Source organism: Schistocerca americana, chromosome X (genome assembly GCF_021461395.2).
Source record: "Schistocerca americana isolate TAMUIC-IGC-003095 chromosome X, iqSchAmer2.1, whole genome shotgun sequence".
Classification (NCBI taxonomy): Eukaryota; Metazoa; Arthropoda; class Insecta; order Orthoptera; family Acrididae; genus Schistocerca; species Schistocerca americana.
The window spans coordinates 621,926,562-621,940,626 of NC_060130.1; the positions used below are offsets into that span (position 1 = coordinate 621,926,562).

General features: G+C 40.2%; 1 protein-coding gene across 1 annotated transcript in view; it reads left to right on the top strand.

The window, feature by feature from the left end:
• LOC124555169 (protein SMG7-like) overlaps window positions 1-14,065 on the top strand; it is a 199,961-nt gene that overhangs the window by 69,897 nt on the left and 115,999 nt on the right. The window contains exon 10 of the mRNA XM_047128992.1: window positions 8,790-8,951. Within this exon, the coding sequence (XP_046984948.1) occupies window positions 8,790-8,951 (162 nt within the window). The remainder of the gene's footprint in view (window positions 1-8,789; window positions 8,952-14,065) is intronic.

Consider the following 14,065-nt stretch of genomic DNA (forward strand, 5'->3'; position numbering starts at 1 on the left):
CAGATTTTTGTAACTGAGTAAAAATAAGATAAAATTTAGTTCATTTAATATTATTTGTAATTTTTACTGAGAAAGTGCATTTTAATTGTAAAACTGGGGTGTCCTATGTCATAATGAGAAGTAACAGCTGTGATCTGTGGAACATGGGAATAATTAACCTGAGCATTCACAGATTAGAACTTTACTACACCTGATGATAGATCACTAGGCTTGCAAAATTGCTCATAGAGAGATGAGCATATAAGGCACACAAATGTTACACAATTTAACTAATTGATTTATACTAACATGCACACACACACATGAACTTCCATTTTTCTAGACAATCTACTTCAAGGATTGCTCATCTTACTGAACACTATGGGGTATGGAGAGCCATGGGATCTTTGTCTTTTGCTTTTGGGCTCTGTACAAGAGTATGTTGTTTTCTGCCCCCATCTGTCTGTGACACACATGGACCAAACAACAGGTTCACTATCTTTTGCACAGGTTACCACTAACAAAGGAACATACTGTTGTTCTCAGTGTGTTGTCGTGATTTTTGGTGTAGTGGATTACAGGAAAGAACCACAAGAACCATTTATCAGAATTAAATGGGAATAATAGTTCTAAATTATTTTGAAGAGCATGAGTCTGCTGTGTGGTTGGGGAGCATATGTGTACTAAAAAAAGTGATAATGTAACTCAAAAGGTAATACCGAATGAGCTGGTGCAGTGGCAAAACACTAGACAAACAGTCGGGAGGAAACAAGATGTAATCCCCCTTCTAGCCATCCAGATTTCAGTTTGGCGTGGATTCCTTAAATCACATGAGCAAATATCAAGATAGTCCCCCATGTCACATTTGCCAGTTTGTGGGAATGTAGCCTGCCTGCCAGTCAGGCACTGTAGGTACTATACTGTAGGTCTGGGAAAGAAGTACTGAACATTGTCAGGCCATCTGTTTGATTGTTGCAATCAGAATTTTCATCTAATAACAGGCTTGATTCTCCCCAATAACAGTTGGGTATTAATTGTCAATACAATACAGATATGGCCATTTGGGTTGGTTGGTTGGTTGGTTGTTTGGGGAAGGAGACCAGACAGCATGGTCATCGGTCTCATCGGATTAGGGAAGGATGGGGAAGGAAGTCGGCCGTGCCCTTTCAGAGGAACCATCCCGGCATTTGCCTGGAGCGATTTAGGGAAATCACAGAAAACCTAAATCAGGATGGCCGGACGCGGGATTGAACCGTCGTCCTCCCGAATGCGAGTCCAGTCTCTAACCACTGCGCCACCTCGCTCAGTTGGCCATTTGGGAAGAGGGTTGTTTGTATCAGGAACAATGGATACATTTTAGAGCGCTCTTTAGGCTTGATGAGGGCTAATGTTATTAGCACAGAAGCAGACGCATGTGAGTTATTCACAGAAATGGCAGCAAAGAGTACAAACAGTATAGAGATTGAGGTTAACTGGCATAACAGAGAACATTTTCTAAACTAACATTGATCAGAAACATGGTAGAACACAGGTGGACTGAAATGCTATCCCTGATTATTTATTGCAGTCTCAGCTGTGGTGTTGTATATGAGACTTCTATCAGTTTTCCTTGACATGTGGTATTTGGGCTAGAGCAATTTAAATATATGAAATTCGCACAATAGACAATTATTGAAAGGGGGAAGAATTATTTTAAGTGGGAGTGAGCTTGGGCTGCCCTGGTAGACATGAGATACTTTCAGAAACATTATCTAGCTATTTGCTGGAGAATTCTTGCAGTACCGGTGTCAAAGGACAACATAACCAGCAGTCCTAAAATACACGATACTGTTTACGAATGAAAATAATAACTACCAAATGTAACTTGGTAAGACTAAGTTGTCTCTTACCACTTGACTGTCTGCACAAGTTTGAGAAGATTCATACTAGACAACATAGCTGCTAACTGAGGGCTTTGTTGCGCAATGCCTGACCATACCCAATAGAATAATTGTGTGTTCTTTTGTCTCATCCTTATTATTAGATAGCATGAAACTAACTAGTCCTTTCAATGCCTTCTGCAGCAACTGTAAGCAGGAGACAGATGGAGCCATTGTGTTTTATAGCCAGCTTTTCCTAAGTGTAACAGGAAAAATTCTGTCTCTCTGAAGTAATGAGTCACGTAATTGGTGGTTAGTTTGCTGCCTGCTGTTGTACCACCAGTGGTGTCCCTGCACTTGGTTGGACTGAAACACACAAAAGCTCTTATGTAATGGTCATTTACCACCGTAATAAGGTTTATGATTTCCAAGAATAAAATGTTACCACAGAGCAAAACATGTGAAAATGTGACAAAAATCTTTAGAAATTAAATATCATGGCCCTCAGTCCATGCTTAAAGGGGGAAGAGAGAAAAAATTATCTTGAAGGGTTAACAGAAATTATTGTTACTGTTCATTTGATCTGTTATATTTTGTCTCTGCAAAAATATATACCTTTAAACATAGGAGGTACATTCAAGTTCTAAAGCCTCCGATTTTTTTTTCTCCGGACTGGAAAGAGATAGAAACATGCGCATTGTTTTAAAATGAGGCCGCGTTCATTGTCAATACGTCTCAGAGGTGGCAGCACCGTACGGCAGATGGAATTTTACCGCCAGCGGCGAGAATGGGAACTGTTTTAAATACTTAAAATGGCGATGTTTTCCTTACTTGAACAGTGTGCAATCATTCGTTTTCTGAATTTGCGTGGTGTGAAACCAATTGAAATTCATCCACAGTTGAAGGAGACATGTGGTGATGGAGTTATGGATGTGTCGAAAGTGCGTTCGTGGGTGCTACAGTTTAATGAAGGCAGAACATCGTGAGACAACAAACCGAAACAACCTCGGGCTCGCACAAGCCGGTCTGATGACATGATCGAGAAAGTGGAGAGAATTGTTTTGGGGGATCGCCGAATGACTGTTGAACAGATCGCCTCCAGAGTTGGCGTTTCTGTGGGTTCTGTGCACACAATCCTGCATGACAACCTGAAAATGCAAAAAGTGTCATCCAGGTGGGTGCCACGAATGCTGACGGACGACCACATGGCTGCCCATGTGGCATGTTGCCAAGCAATGTTGACGCGCAATGACAGCATGAATGGGATTTTGTTTTCATCGGTTGTGACAATGGATGAGACGTGGATGCCATATTCCAATCCAGAAACAAAGCGCCAGTCAGCTCAATGGAAGTACACAGATTCACCGCCATCAAAAAAATTTCGGGTAACCGCCAGTGCTGAAAAAATGATGGTGTCCATGTTGTGGGACAGCGAGGGCGTAATCCTTACCCATTGCGTTCCAAAGGGCACTACGGTAACAGGTGCATCCTACGAAAATGTTTTGAAGAACAAATTCCTTCCTGCACTGCAACAAAAACGTCCGGGAAGGGCTGCGCATGTGCTGTTTCACCAAGACAACGCACCCGCACATTGAGCTAACGTTACGCAACAGTTTCTTCGTGATAACAACTTTGAAGTGATTCCTCATGCTCTCTACTCGCCTGACCCGGCTCCTAGTGACTTTTGGCTTTTTCCAACAATGAAAGACACTCTCCGTGGCCGCACATTCACCAGCCGTGCTGCTATTGCCTGAGCTATTTTCCAGTGGTCAAAACACTCCTAAAGAAGCCATCACCGCTGCCATGGAATCATGGCGTCAGCGTTTTGAAAAATGTGTACGTCTGCAGGGCGATTATGTCGAGCAGTAACGCCAGTTTCATCGATTTCGGGTGAGCAGTTAATTAGAAAAAAAATCGGAGGCCTTAGAACTTGAATGCACCTTGTACAGTCTTCCCCGTTCCTTCCCCATTACACCCACCCTTCTCTTTCCATAAATAGAAACTGCATATACAGGGTGTGTTAGAAAAATGTACACACACTTTGAACTGTCATAGAGAATTTATTTCTTAATGTACAAGGTTAAATTTCTTGCAAAAAGTAAGACTACATTCAAATTTGAAAAATTAGTGTAATTTTTGGCCAAAGTGAATGTTCCAAATGATGATTAAAGCAAGTGTTCAAAATGGTGGCCTTCAACATCAATACATTTCTGTATAAAAGTCACGATGATTCCGTACTTCACCTCAAAGTGTCCAATAAGATTTATGCGTACACCACTTTAAGTTCATCCCAAAGTATGTCCAGGTTATGTGGTTTATGATGGTACACCACACCTTTTAGAGTATCCTATAGTCAAAAATTGAGCATATTAAGGCCTGGAGAGCAGGCAGGAAGCCACATTGATCCCTTGGTTCCTGTCCTTTGCCCTGGTACATTTTGATGTAGGTATGCTCACAAATCCCTACAATACTGTGGAGGGGCGCCATCTTGTTAATAAAATCTGTCATTACCTTACATTGCATGAATGGCAGGGAAAATGTCATCAAGCATTGATACATACTTTTCTGCAGTTGTTGTCCCTTCAAACTGAAATGGCCCAGTGAGCCCGTTAGGAGACAAACTGCACTACATATGTACACCAGATAAATTTGCAGCCTTTTTAACAGTATTGTGGGGGTCATCTTAAGCCCAGTACCCACCTTTATGGCTGTTGACAGTCCTGTTAAGTTTAAATTGTGCTTCGTTCAAGAAAACAATGCTGCCCCAAATCCCTGTTCACATGTAACCATCTCCTGGACACATTCACAAAATTGTACCTGGCAGTCTGCATTGTCGTTGCTTACCCTTGGAATGTACATGTGAATTTTGCAAGGGTTGAACATAAATGTAGATGCTAGATAAGCCTGCAGGTTGTACTGTTGTGTTTGACGACAAACAGCATCTGTGCAATGTCCTCAATACATACAGTTGTGGTCAGAACAGTATTCTGTGTAGTTGTGAGTGCAATATATTGGAGCTAAGTGAATTTGAATATGGGCAAATAGTTGGTGCTCATGTGGCAGATACTTCCATAACGAAGACAGCACAAGTGTTTGATGTTTCAAGAGACATTGTATCAAGGTTTATACTGCATACAGGGAAAGTTGAAAAAGATCATCCACAAAGTAATAATGCAGACTAAAGGGTGTGTTAAGTGATCGTGACAGATGGTCATTGAATAAGATTGTGGTGAGAAATAAGAGGATGACAGCTGTAAAAGTCACTGCAGAACTGAATGTCACACCCACAAACCCTGTTAGCACCGAAACAGCACAAAGAGAGCTCTATAAGCAGGGAATTGCAGGGCCAGCTTGGAATTCTGAAACCACTCATCAGTGATGCAAATACCTGTAACAGAAAAACATGGTGTCAAAGCCACAGGACCTGGAATATGGAGCAATGGAATACTGTCGTTTGGCGGGATGAGTCTTGTTTCACACCGTTTCCAACTTCTGGCCGATGACCATTTTTGCTGATTAGGCCCATCCCATGGTATGGTGTTTGTTCCCCAATGGTGATGCTGTGTTCAAAGATGGCTGGCCCCATCTTCACACAGCTCACATCGTCCAAGGCTAGCTTTGTGAGCACGTGGATGAATTGTCGCATTTCCCCTGGTCAACACAGTCACCAGATCTCAGTATTATTGAGCATTTGTGGTCTACTTTGTAGAGAATGGTGTGAGATTGCTATCCACCTCCATCATCATCGATTCAGAATTATCACTATTTTGAAGCAAGGATGGTATAAGATTCCCTTGAAAACCATACAGCACCTGTATTTATCCATTCTGAGATGTCTGTAAGCTGCTTTGAATGCCAAAGGTTTTTCTACCACATATTGCGTTGCATTTTTAGTGATTCCTTATTTTTATCCACCCTGTAAATTTCTTCAGAATATGTAGCACACTACTTGTAGTTACTCCACCCTCCCATGACCCTGGCCTTAAAGATTTGTTTGGTGAACACTGAAAGTACCAGCACCTTAACTGTGGATTCATCACTTGTAGCCATGCATTGTCACCCTTTCAGCCTTTAGGCATGTCCCACACTGTTCCATGAACCTCAAATTTGTCTCGTAAATGTGTAATAATTAATCTTGATGGTGGATCAGTCCAATATTCATGTCTCCACTGTGTCTGAACTGCAGCAACATTCTCAAACTACCAGTACCACTTAATAGCCTGCTTCCACTCTTGAAAGCTCAAACGTATGTTCCCCATGTCAGTGTTACTCTGGGTTGCGTAGCTAGATCGATGACTCTGCTACCACCTGTTGGAGAAACATTACATTAGTTTTCGTGGAAATTTAACATTGTAGGTATCAAAGCAAATTTTCTATGACAGTTCAAAGTGTGTGTACATATTTCTGATGCAAACTGTATATTAATCGACTGCTGCCTTATAAGTAAGAAAAAATTAATACTGAGCAATCCAAAATGAATCTAAGGATTACAAATAGCTTTAATTATTTGATGCATAGCCCTGCATTGATAAGGATTTCAGAGACTGGAAAAGAAAGTTAAAAATCAGGTTGTTGAGTAAGCAGAGTGAATTGGAAGCCAATGACTGTGTGGTGAGGAATTGGTGAAAAGTTGTGTCATTTTTTAGTGATGAGGCAACCTTCCACAAAGTAGCAAGATTGGCCAGTAGACATTCAAATATGGAGTACATGGAAGCCTTCATGTGTAACTGAACATTAGTGTGACTCACTGAAAGTTAAATGTGTTCCATGTGGTGTCTGCACAAACATTGTATGGTCCATTTTTCTTTATTGATTGAAGAGTTTCAGCAAACATTTTTCTGGACTTTCTTGAGCAATGGATGATGCTGTAACTTGATATGGACTCCATAGCTTGCATCTTTCAGCAAGGTGGGTCATCTTGACATTCACATTTGGGGGTTCCCATATTTTTTAATCATTATCTTTCAAGTTACCGGGTCTTCCAAAGGATAAGTTGTAATGGACATAATGATGTTTGGTTTGTGGGGCGGTCAACTGTGCGGTCATCAGTGCCCGTACAAAGTCCCAATTTTTACACAGTCCAATCTAGCCACTGTCACGAAAGAAGATGACGACGACGACAACACAGGCACCCAGTCCCCAGGCAGAGAAAATCCCCAACCCGACAGAGAATCAAACCCGGGACCTCGTGATCCAAAGGCAGCAATGCTACCCACTAGAGCACGAGCTGCAGACGTATTGGACATAATGATGCTGTATTCTGCTCTTGGCAACCTAGTTCTGTTGACGTGACTCCCATGGATCTCTCTTTCATGGGGTTATGTGAAAGACCATCTGTATGTGCCTCTTTTGCAGAAAACAATTACATAACTCAAAATACACATTTATAAAGTGATAATGTCAATGTGTCTTCACTTGCTTCAGAATTTGTGGCACAAAATTTTCATTTAGATATCCATGTGATTGAGGAGACACACATAGGACACCTATAAAGTATAAATATCAATCGTAATCACTATATTCATTTTGTGTTGCCTTGTATATTATTACATGTTGGGGTAAGGCTTGTGTAACAGCTCTCGGGTGAACTTCAACCTTCTGTCACTGTTCCAACTTAACTGGTTCATTTTGTAATATTAACTTATCATTAAGCAACCCTGCTACTTCATTGAGCCAGTGCAGGAACACATCCTAGATGCTAACCTGCTTTGCTGCAATGCCTACCTGGTTTGATACTGTAATTGTTTTCACTGTAGCAAAGGACCAAGGGAAATAAAATGCAGCCTGACAATCGAACTCCAGAGAGAGACCCAACTTACGCGTTTATCAATACACATACAAGTGTCAACAGGCAGCTCCCTTTTGGCTGCACTAGGTGAACAATGTGGTGGTGGCACAGCCACAGTTGTCAACACATCTCAGTTCCTGGAGATGGATTTGCTCCATGGGATGTTCTCAAATGACTTTTTCCTTGGCTAGGGAAAAATGGTATGTCTGTGGGCCATGTGCTGGCCCAACTTATATGTGGTCATCTTTCTTCCACATGGCTGTATACAGCTGCAGCTCGTCCTCTAGTAAAGAGTGAGGCACCACTTCATTTTGTCTGCCTGGCACAAATGCTTACTTTTGTGACCTTTGCTGTCAGTAGATTTATGCAGTTTCACAGCTTGCTAATTCAGTTTTGACCTCTTTCCCTATCACTGCCTAAAGGTCGTTTAAACACACAAGTCTCCACATCTTAAAAGTTTCAGTTTAGTGGGATCACATCAATATTCTGATGTTTGTAATTAGAGGGCAGTTACTACATCAAGTCACACTTTGTCAATTTTTCATGTCCCAGAAAGTGAAATATTACTGCAGAGCATAGTTTTGGGTGGGTAGGCTAGAAGAGGGGACATAGGCCTGTATGGCTACAGTAGGTGGTCACATTTCTATTCTAAGACCTGTACTTTCCCACTTGTTATCCTTCCTACTGTTTAACTGGGTCTTATTTTAGTGGAGGAACACAAAATTCGAAATTGTTCCCATACCTTTGGATAGTTTGGATATTTCCAAATTGGTGTAGTAGACTGTTGATTTCTTTTAAGTGTGCGGGGGTATTATATTCTTTTTACTTCTAAATCTCATCTATAGTAAACATAGTTTAAGTGGTTTTAAATCTAAGGTGCAGCATAGTCAAGAAAAATTTACATGCAAACACGTATGCATGCACCTCCACCATCCACGCCCCACCCCACCCCACCCCACCCCACCCCACCCCACCCCACCCGACTGTACTCCCTCCACCCCCTACACACACACACACACACACACACACACACACACACACACACACACACAGAGAGAGAGAGAGAGAGAGAGAGAGAGAGAGAGAGAGAGAGAGAGAGAGAGATATATATATATATATATTACAAGACTACAATATTTGTTTTTGGCTTCCCTGTTGTTTAGGAATGGCAGGAGCTATGCTTGTCCGAAGAAAATTCTTCCTCCTAAATCAGTTGCGAAACCCAACAAGAATTCATGTTATTACATGTGCCAGTACTGTTTAGTTCACCTGGGAGACCTGGCTCGTTACCGTCATCTTGGTCGCCAAGCTGAGCTTTTCTACAGGTGAGTAACATTAAACTTCATTGCATGTTTTTTTTAAATTATTGCTGAATATTAGGCTCAGTCTTGTCTTTTTAAACTTTATCTAATTTATATACTTTATGAAAGAAAGCTGATGGTGTGTGTTAGAATCTTAAATCCTTTGTAAATTAATAAAGCTCTCAGTTGTTCTGTGGCATTAATTTAGATTATGCATCAGTTGTTATTGCTTACATTTTCACATATAATCTCATGCCAAGAGTAACATTATCAAATCTTCTCAAATAGTAAATCGATTTACCTATTTCCACTCACTCAATGTCCCATTCTTGTTGGTTAAGATGATCAGACTGATGTGATTGTAATGAAGGAACAATAAATAGTGAGTAAAATTATTTTATCCTCTCTCTCTCTCTCTCTCTCACTCTCTCTCTCTCTCTCTCTCTCTTCCCAGTCAGCTTTAGGTCTTGGTGTTAAATTTACATCTTATTCTTTGTAGAGGTAAGTGCTTCATTTTCCATGCCCCTTAAAAAGATACAAGAATCTGTCTAAATCCTCGGTGTATGTCTTCTCCTGATAGACAGCTCCAAAACCGTTCTTCATTTATCAACACAAACCAAAAGACACTGTATCCACACTCAGTGAGTTTTCTGTGTAGCCTTTATTCACAAAACTTTTTTTGGTAAAATGGTGCTAATCATCTGTCACCTAGTATTTCAGCCAGTACAACACTGAAATTTTGAACACTTCAATGTACACAAAATCGTTGGGGGAAGCATGCTATACCTTGAGGTGTCACAAGGTATTGTTGTCACTGAGTGCGAGATGAGAGCAGTAAGGTAGTTGTTGAAAATTCCCACACAAAATTTGATATTGCCTCTATTTTGTGTGTGTGTGTGTGTGTGTGTGTGTGTGTGTGTGTGTGTGTGTGTGTGTGAGAGAGAGAGAGAGAGAGAGAGAGAGAGAGAGAGAGAGAGAGAGAGAGAGAGAAGAATTAGCACAATTCCAGATCTCCTATTTCCACATAGTCATTTGGAAATGTGTTTCACTTTCAAAAGTGTGTGGCAGTAGACCACAGATGCTGTGAATATTTCCAGTACCATGAACTTGACAAAATTCACACAAAACTGTTGTTGTTTATGATCCACTTATCACCTTTACATGTATCTAGGACAAGTCATGGTAATACAGTTCAAGAACATGCGTCAACAGTTTTGGTAGCGATCTAACATTCTGTTTTTGATCATTTCATTTCTCAGTAGTGATACAGGAAGAAAAATTCCTAACACAGAAGTATCCTCTCCAAACATAACTGGTTGCAGGAACATTTACCTGTAGATCATTCACATAAAATAAACAGGACTGTGCCTTGTATGGAGCCTTGTGGGACACCCTGAGATATTGCTTTCCAGTCAGAATAATAATTTACCCCCTTTAATATGAGGATTGCTCATTGTTTTCTGTTCCATAAGTAGGATTTAAACAGTTGTAGAGCACTGTCCCAAGTATCATACTTGTCAAGTTTGTAAATAAGCAATGGTTTACAGAATCAAAATCCTTCGTTATAGAGAAGATATCTGCAACCTTATTGCTGTTGTGTAATTCTGAAAAAAAGTTTACTGCATCTATGATAATTTCTGCTTGCTTAAAACATAATTCAGTGTTTAGCTAATGGGAATATTTTACAATAAAATTTTGTATTTTGGTAACAGCAGCTGTCTCAAATATTTTTGATATGACTGGAGAATTGGGATAGAGCTATAGTTTTCCATCTCCTCTGTCAATCCTTTCTTGAAAAGTGGTTTAACTTCAGCACACCGCAGTACCCCTTGGATGGAGACCTTTAAAATATTGTTCAGTTGTTTGAGATAGTGGGTGTTTAATGAAGTTTTCTACTGTTTCAGAAACATAAATGGTTATTCGAACCCAACTAGCAGATTTTTTAAATGCTGATATTTTATTTTCTGTGTCCTGCATAAAAGCTTCATAAATTTTGTAAGATGTTCATCAAGCCCAAGGGCTTCTCTTTATTATGATGATCTGTTAAATTATCAGATTTTGCTAGATTTGTGTGTGGTGTCCTTAGGTTAGTTAGGTTTAAGTAGTTCTAAGTTCTAGGGGACTGATGACCTCAGAAATTTAGTCCCATAGTGCTCAGAACCATTTTTGCTACATTTGTAAAGGAGTCATTGAATTACTCTGATACTTGATCGTAATTTTTGAAAGTTTTTGGCAACAGACTTAACACTTATCAATGAAACCCACTACCACATCTCAAGAGATTACGAAGTGGTGTAAATTGCAAGAAATTGATTTTTAAGTTTGTGTTCCATTTGCTTACCATCAGGTGAATTTGGTAGATAATACATCCTCAAATCACTGTAGTATAATTCTGACCTTGTGACATGCACAGTTTCCATGGGAGTCCAGGTGAATGCCCTCCATAGCATCATATGCTGCCATCAGCCTCCATCCATGTCACAGTGCACATTTTGAACAGCTGTTCGCCTGGTAGAAGGCAGTGTATCCATACATGACCATCGACCTGCTGGAACAAGATATGTGGTTCATCCAAACAGGCAAAATGTTTGTTGAACCATGGTACAATCTCAATGATCTCATGCCCACAGCAGTTGTGATTGACAACATCATTGGATTAACAGGAAATAATGTTAGTCATCTGCTTTGGAGGCCCATGTTCAACAGTGTATGCTAAACAGTGTGCTCTGAAACACGTGGGCGTGCACTAGCATTGTACTTTGTCATTAAGAGTTGCCACAGTTTGCCACCTATCTTGCTTTAGAGAAGAGGAGATGTTCAACCTCCGCATTCGGCACTGACGTCGAACACTTTGTCACCTACTTGTGGTTTCAATGTCCTTCAGTCACTTTCAACAGATGCTCATGATAATAGCATGTGAATAGCTGACAGGCTTCACAGTTTCACAAGTGGTCATTCCCAGGGGCTGGGCCATAACAGTTGCCTTTTATCAAAGTCGTTTATGTCTGTGGATTTCCCTGTTTTTGCCTCGAATTTGGCTTCAATGAATTCCTCTTCTTCTCTGCTCAACTTATACGTATACTTCTTTAGCGTATCACATGTTGTATTGCCATCAAGCTGTATCCAATCTCACAATGTGCATTGGTCGTAATGCTCTGTCTCGTGGTCATAGAGTGACTCCATAAGATGGTGGACCCAATGAAAGAATTGCTTTCCAGTATGTTGCTGTGTGTATGAAAATAGGTAGCAGCATAATGAAATATAAATTTGTAGAACATGATATAGAATGAAATGTGCCATTCAATTTTAGCTGTGCTATCAGGTTCCATCCTAACCAACTGCAAAATATCGGGATATATATTCTGAAAGAAGCTGCTGAAATGTGTGACTATCATGATTATTAATATTTCTCTTGGACTATGCTACTTATCTATTTCAAAACAAAAATCAGCACTTGATAGGGTTTCCCTGCAAATCAGTGTTTAGATATTTTTAAGCAAAATAATATATTGTCAGATCCTGTCTCATCAGTACGTTTTCCGGAAGAGTCTCCACATCTGTGACAGTTTGAAATTAGTTTGTGTGTTGTGCAGAAAAAGGTGCTATCATAGCTCGTTCATAGTCACCAACTTTACTTCTGTTTGGACTAATACTGAAGCTTATCAGAACTCAACACTTCTTTACCACATAATGTTTGTAAACTCTACTTGAAGGTCAACATCGCACCAGCTGTATGTTATGTCGGTTACACTGTTTTTTCTGCCACAGAAATTGTTTCCTTAAGTGTAAATAGTGGAAAATTTATAATTATGTTAACGGAAAAATGAATGCGAATTAACATTGTGAACATACAAACAAATTACCCTGTTATTTAGACTTACTAATGACCACACAACCTTTGTCTTATTTTTATGCCTTAAAACTATTTTGCTATTTCCCATTTGTTTTACTTCCTTAACAATTATTTTAAATATTAGTTTATAAAGTCTTAAATATTAAGGGAAATCAGTGATTATTTTGTATTTTATTTTTTTTATGCAGCTGCCTTTCCTTTGCACTGGAAATTATTATGCCCTTGATGACCCCCTTTAACTCATTTGACACTTTGCTGCACCAGGTCCTAGATGGATAATTTAATTAAAGGAATTTGTCAAAACTGGTGTTAGTTGAACTTCCTTTAGCTTATTACTAAACAGATTTCCTTTATCAACATTTCTTTTCCATGTGGTTTCTTACATGCATGCTCTTACCTATGTTTGCCAATCCAGTAAACAAAGCAAGAATGGTCAGAGATTCCCATGTCCATGCAAAATTTACACATACATACATACATACATACATACATATATATGTGTAGTTAGTTAAGATCTTAATGTAACCAGTCCCAATATAGTTGAGTTGTTGACTGGTCCACATGGTACTGTTTATGAAGCAGCCATTTGGCTATAGCTCAGCAGCATATTTCAGCACCGAGTGGTCAACCCTGCTCTTTGTCAGTTCTTATGCTGACATTGACCAACTCGGATCTGGCCTTCCATCCACATCCACATCCTTACTCTGCAAACCACTCTGAAGCACATGGCATAGGATACTTCCCATTATATGAGTACTTAGGGCTTCTTCCCTTTGCATGTCCATATGGAGTGTGGGAAGAGTGACTGTTTAAATGCCTGTGTGCATGATCCATATGAGAACGATACACAGGGAGTCATTCGGAGCTGGTTCTCAAAACTTTGCTTTCTTGGGATAGGTTGTTTGTCCAAAGTGTCTACTAGTTAAGTTTCTTTAGCTTAGTATCCTTGCCAGGCGACAATGATATGGATGCAGATGAGCTAATGCGGATCTCATGGCAGAGTAGTGTGCCAAGCAGCCATGGACTGTGCGCACAGTGTGTGGTATGGCCAGAACGGGTGACACAATTGTTCACTTGTTGGCAGCGATAGGTCAGGCTCGTTAGTTCTTATTCTGACATCGACCAACTTGGACCTGGCCTTAGCATCAAGCCTTGCTCTTGGTACCATCTGCTAATTATTCAGTCATTCATGCTGCCCATGTTTTGTGTCTTTCTCCCTGCCCACCTCTATGTAGTGTTTGGACTCTCTGTTCCATTGTAGACTGACCCACAGGTTGAGTTTGTT